The following is a 6408-nucleotide window of genomic DNA, read 5'->3' as shown; positions in this document are numbered from 1 at the left end:
TTGATGTCAAAAGGTCCCAGAGATTACCCAAGTCGCTGTCTTGGCTGTTGCTCCTTATCTAGTTCTTTGTCTATGTCATGATCTTTATTTTTGTCCAGATCTCTATCACCGTTCCAGTCCATATCACGGTCCGCTTCCCGATCTCGATTACGCTCCCATGCACGTTCATGATCATCATCTTCTCGATCTCGATCTCGATCCAAAGAATGTGCTCTTGCTCGATCAAAGTCACGTCCACGCTCAAAATCTGTTTCTCTTTCTCTTTGCCTATCACGATCTCGAAACCGCTCATTGCTCCGATCTAGATAGTGGTCTCTGTCCTGTATATGATCCCTTTCTCTTTCCCTGCCCCTCTCCCAATCATCATCTCTATCAGCATTTCGATGAAAATTTTCACGTTGAAAATTTGGCCTCCCACCTCTTGTATGAACTTCATTAACTCTTACAGCTCTTCCTCCAATTTTCTGGTTAAAGAATTTGTAACATCATAGGCAACCAATAATACAAAACAATGTATGTTTTCATGTCAACATAAGACTCACATAAAGGTACAAAATAAAAGTAATTAAATGTGCATGGAAAGAGAAGCAAGAATCATACCCTGCCATTCATGTCCATAATAGCATCAACAGCTGATCTAGGGTTTCTAAATGTGACAAACCCATAGCATTTCCCTCCAACTTGCCGATCATTTATTATCTGCAGAGATGAAGGGTTGGACAAGATGAAGAATTTTAGCAACATGGAAGAGTTTTTTGCTGCTTAGCTTTTGTCCTAAATGATTTCATGGAAAAAAGTATTAGCAATGCCAAAATTACATATAAAAGTCTGATGGATGACCATTGCTCTCACTAATATTGATTCACAAGAGGAAGGTAATGGGGAATATAACAAGTTGACTTGACCAGCTAAACACAAACCTTTCTTCAACTGACACAATGTTTCTTAGGCTTCACATGTGTTCAGTTTCTAGAGTGTAAACATAACCCCAAGATAAGACAAAAAGATGAGGCAACAGAAACTAAAGCAAACTGGCTGCCCAAGATTCCATAAGACTGGTTTTTTTTGCAGTGACAACCAAAAACACTTTTCAGGTAGGTGTTATTAAGTAGAAAAAGTCAGAATGAGGAATGCTGAGCCAACACAGATTAGTGTAGAAAACCAAAACAGTTACATCATGAATAAAATAATTACAAAGAGCTGGATGCTTTAATATTTATGAGGACAGGCATATAGGTTCATATAGGAAGAACAAATTAAGGGGCAAAAGTTGAAAAACAAAAAGGAGAGAATTTCCATAATGTAAGAGGTCGAAATCATCTTCCGAAAAGTAAAAAACCAACATTCATGTGTAACTAAGAGTTGAAGATATAGCCAAGTTCTTCATGTTGCAAATCCCACATTACGTAGCAGCAATAAAATAGAAATCCATTCATCAGCAAAATGCTATATCCTTGTTAAGCTTCACACCTTTTTATCCCAATGATGTCCACATAAAAATATGCACAAAAAAAAGTGGATTAATTTCACATACATTAGGTCATTCCATAGCCTCATACAATGAAAGACATCACTTCTAAAGAACAAAATTCACTAGTCAACTAGTAGCATAAAAATCAAACAACAGTTAATGACAATCAACATACTACTGTAAAACAAACACCTTTCTTTCACTTTAATATCAATTTCAGCTGCAACATAGCTCTTATTATTAAAAAAATCTTTTCTGTTGAGGAAACTATATCCACTTGAGGTAACTCTTGAATGTTAACAGTTAAAGTTTATCACAATCAACTTGACATTGAGGATTAATTCATCCACGAAGATTCTGGAACTCAAAGCTGCAACTGCCACCCTTATAATGGCCATAACCTCCAGTAGATGCTCTGCCACTTGCAATATATATGTTTTTCATTCAAAATACTTTTGTGTTTGGTAAACAAACTATCTACTTGAAGCAATTTAGACTTTTGATAGGCAACACTCATCACGATCACAATGACACGCTGGGATTTCTCATTTCATCCGTTTAAGAACCTAGGACTCAGATTCACTGCCACCAAAATTCGTCCTCGCCAGATGCTCATTTCAGGGTGACATTCTACTGTTTGCAAAATATAATTATTTTTCATTCAGAAAAAGAAAAAGATTCTTCTTGAAGCAACTACGAATTCTGATAGGTAATGAAAAATTACGACCAGAATAGCATTCCGGACTTTCTCAGTTCATGCAGCAAAGAACCTAGAGAATCAAATCCGTTGCCACCAATCTCATCCTCCCTAGAATCATGGCTCCAGGTGCTGATCCCATTGAGAATCTAGGGGTTTGGAGAAAGTTGACGACAAGCCGTCGCAAGTACTTCCAAACCCTAAAACAACGATGTGCCGTTCGACGCCCAACAGAATCAACCAAAGACGAGAGAAATGATGATAGAAGGTATGGCGAAGATAAGGTAGGAGACGGACCTTGACGTCGACGATGGCGCCGTAGAGATCGAACGCACGGCGTAGGTCCTCCTGGGTGCAGTCGTACGGGAGACCCCCTACGTAGATGGATTTATCATCATCCAACGTCATCGCCACCACTCGCCGAAGCCGTCACCTGCTGCTCCTTCTTCCGCTCTCCTCTCTTCTTGAGCTGGGAAGTAAAACGGCCACAGGTAATCCGATCGCCCCTTCAACGAGCGCGTAAGAGACGATGATACTTTTGGAGTAAACCGGAGAAGTTGCGGGCCGACGTGGTTAGGGCTGTCGACATATCGTCCTTTGGGTTTTATGGGCCCGAAGCTTCCTTGTTATTCTCGGATGTCATCAGGGCCGTCCATTTAATCAGTGGAGAGGATCGTATTTTAGTAAGCCGTTACTTCAGTGACGGACACCTGGAACTCATTGGACCCACTTTTCAACCCAGACAATATAGTGAGCCCGGCGGTGCAATGAATACGATGGGGCCCAGTCAATTGCGGTCGTCCGGTCGGGTTCAAAGTTTTTGAAACGGCAAGGGAGGGCCGCTGTTGATTCTGCCGATTAATGACGTGGCAGGACAAAATTAAAGGAGCCAACGGCTCCTTGCAGGGAGTCGACCGTTTGTCACATGACATCCATCGCATCTCCTCACCATCACACTGACGCTCCTCCCCATTTCTACCTAATCCCCCCACTTCTCTCTCGTTCTTCTCGTTTGACTCTGCATTGGCAGTCTGCTCGCAGAGTTCCGTGGAGAGGGATGGCGACAACGGCAACAACAGCAAGCAAGATGGGGTTCACGGAGGAAGAGATGGTCGTCGATGAAGGCCTTGGCTACCCGAAGGCTTACGCGAAGCTTTGCAGGAGCCCCAGCGTGCTCAGCGCCTACGCCCAGGGACCCCCTTTTGCGTTCCTTCCTTACACCTTGCAGCCCCAGGAGGTAAATCCCTTCTCGCCTCCCCTCCCCCTTTGTTGTGTGTTTGTGCACGCATTTCGTCGTCAATGGTGCATTCCGTAGTCTAAACGGGTTCTACGGGCATCATCTTAACAGGCTCTGAGAGCGAGGGACTGGAGTCAGATGTTCCCGGTCACTGATCCAGAGGCGATTCCTTCTGCTAATCCTAGAGGCTTCGTCAATCTCCTTTGGAAGCAGCTTGACCATCTTGGGTAAGTTCACTGGGGAGTTCTTAAGGTCTGGAACACTGTAAGCTAACTATATGATGTGTTCTAATTCGTTTGTTGTGATTTCAGGAATGCTGGATTTGATCCTGCATTGTTTCGAGTAGACACATACGGCAACGTTCTATACCTGCATGCGGATTCGGCTTCGCCACTTGCGTGGGATATCGATCACTGGTTTCCTTGTTCGAGTATAGCTCTAACCAATCGAGTTTTGGTTCCTTGTTCTCCTCCTTGGAATGAATCTTTGAGCAAATTGGTCTGTCAATATGTAGGAGGAGGAAGAACGGTTCCTAGCAATCTAAGGCTGCTGCAATGGCAAGTGTGGAAGAAGAAGCACAACAAGCTGGAGTTTCTCATCCCATGGTGGGATCTCCAATTGGGCATCTCTGTGAACCAGTTCCTCTCGATTTTTGCTTCTCGGAACTCGGATTTCAGGTTGGTAGGACTTTCTATGTATCCATTTGTTGATATAAAGATTGCAGCATCCAAAAATTTCAGATTTCACATGCAAAGCGATCTCAATGAATGACACTTCCTGCCTCAGGAGTAGAGCATTTTCTTTTCTGTTCTGCGATGGAGGAAGCGAGGAGCTAAACGCACTGCAGGCTGTCGAATCCCATCATTTTCCGCAGCATTTCATTGAGATGGAGCGACAAGTTGGGCTTGGTCCTGCTGCCATTGTCTCATCAAGAAGAAGTTTTGATGCATCAGTGCTGAGACCCATTGATGCAAATAGACATCTGAGGCACAACTATCCTCTGCTTGGTCAGTGCCCGTGCTTGCTGCTCCTATCTCTCCTCTTCTTGCACAAATCTGATTCAAAGCTTATGATCATTGCAGCTGCAAGGAAATTTACCAGAGAAGAAGAAGATGCTCATAGCATGGCAACACATAGCTATAAACCCCTTGTCTCCAAGGAAAACACTAACCCTGATATGGATACTTGCGATAGCAACCCTTATTTGTCCATAGCAATGGCCAGAGACTCACTGAGGCAAAGAGAAGAGGCTAAGAAAAAACAAGCTGAGATAAGTCGCTTGGAAGATGAGCTGAACGAGTTGAAGCAGAAGAACGAAGAAGACCGGGTTGCTCTTCAGGAGCTGGAAACTCTTCTCGTCAAACGGAGACGAAGAGTCGAGAAATGTCGGAGGCTCGCGGAGGCACAGTCTTCATACAAGGCTTTACTGGAGAAGATGATTCGGGATGCCATGCACCAGTAAGATCCAGCTGACCCAAACTGCAGCTTCCATTGCTCAGTAGGAGATATCATCGTAATATAATAGATACCTTCTTTGTGGTGTTGTGCAGGAGCGTTGTCTACAAGGAGCAGGTTAGGCTGAACCAGACTGCAACAAGTGCTCTAATGGCAAGATTGGAGGCGCAGAGAGCACTGTGTGATTCCTCAGAGAAAGAACTCCGTCGGAAATTTAAGCAAAGAGATGAGATTGAGAAACAGATAAGGCCTGTGTGGGAGCTAAGAAAAAGATCACGTATGGATGAGACCCTTTTGGAGGAAGGGCGCAACGAAAGCATTCGACTGTTATGCACAAGGAGGACAAGGACTACTCCTCTAACGAAGGAGCTGAGGAAGTTTCTAGAGGAAGAGCAGAAGGCTTCTGAAGCAGGTCTATCTCTTGGTGAAGATGGAGGAGAAGAGACAGAGGAAAGTGCAACGACTGGCAGTTCACAAAAGGAGAAGCCTGCTGTTCCTCAGAGCCAGAATAACGAGGAAGCAGAAGAGCATAGAAGTGTGATCGATGAGAAGCTTAAGCAATTAGCAACAAGTGACGGACATTTGAGCCAGACTAGTGAATCAGAGCAGCAAAGTTTCTTGCATCGAGGCTCTCAAGAAGAAGCTGAAGAAAGATACAAGGCATCTGGAGCTGGGAATGATATCATGTTGCTCAATGACAAGCCCAGGGACGTAGCAGCAGAAGAGAAAGTAAAGCCTCCTATACTGAAGATAAAGATCCCAAAACCTCGAAGCCCACGCAAAGAAGAAGAAGAAGAAGATGGTGATGATGGGAACAACAATCAAATCGGGAAACGAAATGTAGATAAATGGCTCGAAATCCTTTTGGATGGCTTTGAGGAAGGCTCACCCCAAAAGAAGCCCGATGCTCCAGAAGATAACCAGGATGAATCTGTCTGCAAGATGAACTCCGCTCACCCGCATAAACAAATCAAATTCTTAAGGCTCAAACCATTAGAAGAAAAAGCAGGTACTGCTCGAAACCCAATCACTGAGCAAAAAACCAATTCAAGCAAGAGCAGACATGGCGAGGATAGTAGTAATGCCAGCAAAGAGGAGGTTACCGGAAGTAGGAAGAGCTTTGAGGTGAAGGATCCAAGGTCTGAGAGCAGCAGGGGTTTTCGGTCACTGCCATCATCACCTTCAATGATACTGGGAATGAGAAGGGGTGTGGACTGCATAGGGAGGAAGCCTCAGGTGATGGGTGATGATAACAATGGCAACGAGAGTGTTGTATCCACAAACAGCAGCAAGTTCATCAAGTCCTGCAGCAGAGCAATCAAGAGAGCCATGAACATATAAGATTGTGCCATCCAATCCATGTCTCAGAATTGTTTATTCGTTTTACTTTCCTATTTATAATTGTTTCGTTCAGTTTATTTCCTATCAAACCGCTATTGGTTGGTTGTGTTGGAACTTTATTGTGTATTTTTGTTTAGTGAGTTAATAGTGGAGGGTGGATGGCTTTCTGATATGTATGACTGCTTGTTGTAACGGAATGAATGTGGA

The 6408-nt window shown here is 43.8% G+C and overlaps 2 protein-coding genes across 3 annotated transcripts; one reads left to right on the top strand and one right to left on the bottom strand.

The window, feature by feature from the left end:
• Positions 1-6: 6 nt before the first annotated feature.
• On the bottom strand, positions 7-2749 carry LOC135665249 (uncharacterized). Its single transcript, XM_065177166.1, has 3 exons — positions 2466-2749; positions 601-699; positions 7-464 (listed from the first exon to the last, which is right to left on the bottom strand). The coding sequence occupies exons 1-3, from the start codon at positions 2574-2576 to the stop codon at positions 24-26; spliced, it is 651 nt and encodes a 216-aa protein (XP_065033238.1). The 5' UTR covers positions 2577-2749; the 3' UTR covers positions 7-23.
• A 63-nt stretch (positions 2750-2812) lies between these two features.
• Positions 2813-6408, top strand: LOC135665247 (uncharacterized). 2 transcript variants are annotated; one of them, XM_065177162.1, is made up of 7 exons: positions 2826-3405; positions 3517-3632; positions 3717-3835; positions 3920-4082; positions 4192-4412; positions 4488-4863; positions 4956-6408. In XM_065177162.1, exons 1-7 carry the CDS (start codon positions 3094-3096, stop codon positions 6199-6201), a joined length of 2553 nt encoding a protein of 850 aa, XP_065033234.1. In that variant the 5' UTR covers positions 2826-3093; the 3' UTR covers positions 6202-6408. The 2 variants fall into 2 exon arrangements, with proteins under 2 accessions (XP_065033233.1, XP_065033234.1); XM_065177161.1 differs by having other exon boundaries at positions 2813-3405; positions 4192-4863.

Source organism: Musa acuminata, unplaced genomic scaffold, assembly GCF_036884655.1.
Source record: "Musa acuminata AAA Group cultivar baxijiao unplaced genomic scaffold, Cavendish_Baxijiao_AAA HiC_scaffold_966, whole genome shotgun sequence".
Classification (NCBI taxonomy): domain Eukaryota; kingdom Viridiplantae; phylum Streptophyta; class Magnoliopsida; order Zingiberales; family Musaceae; genus Musa; species Musa acuminata.
Note: the sequence above shows the minus strand (reverse complement) of the source record. Positions and strands in the feature narration are given on the sequence as shown.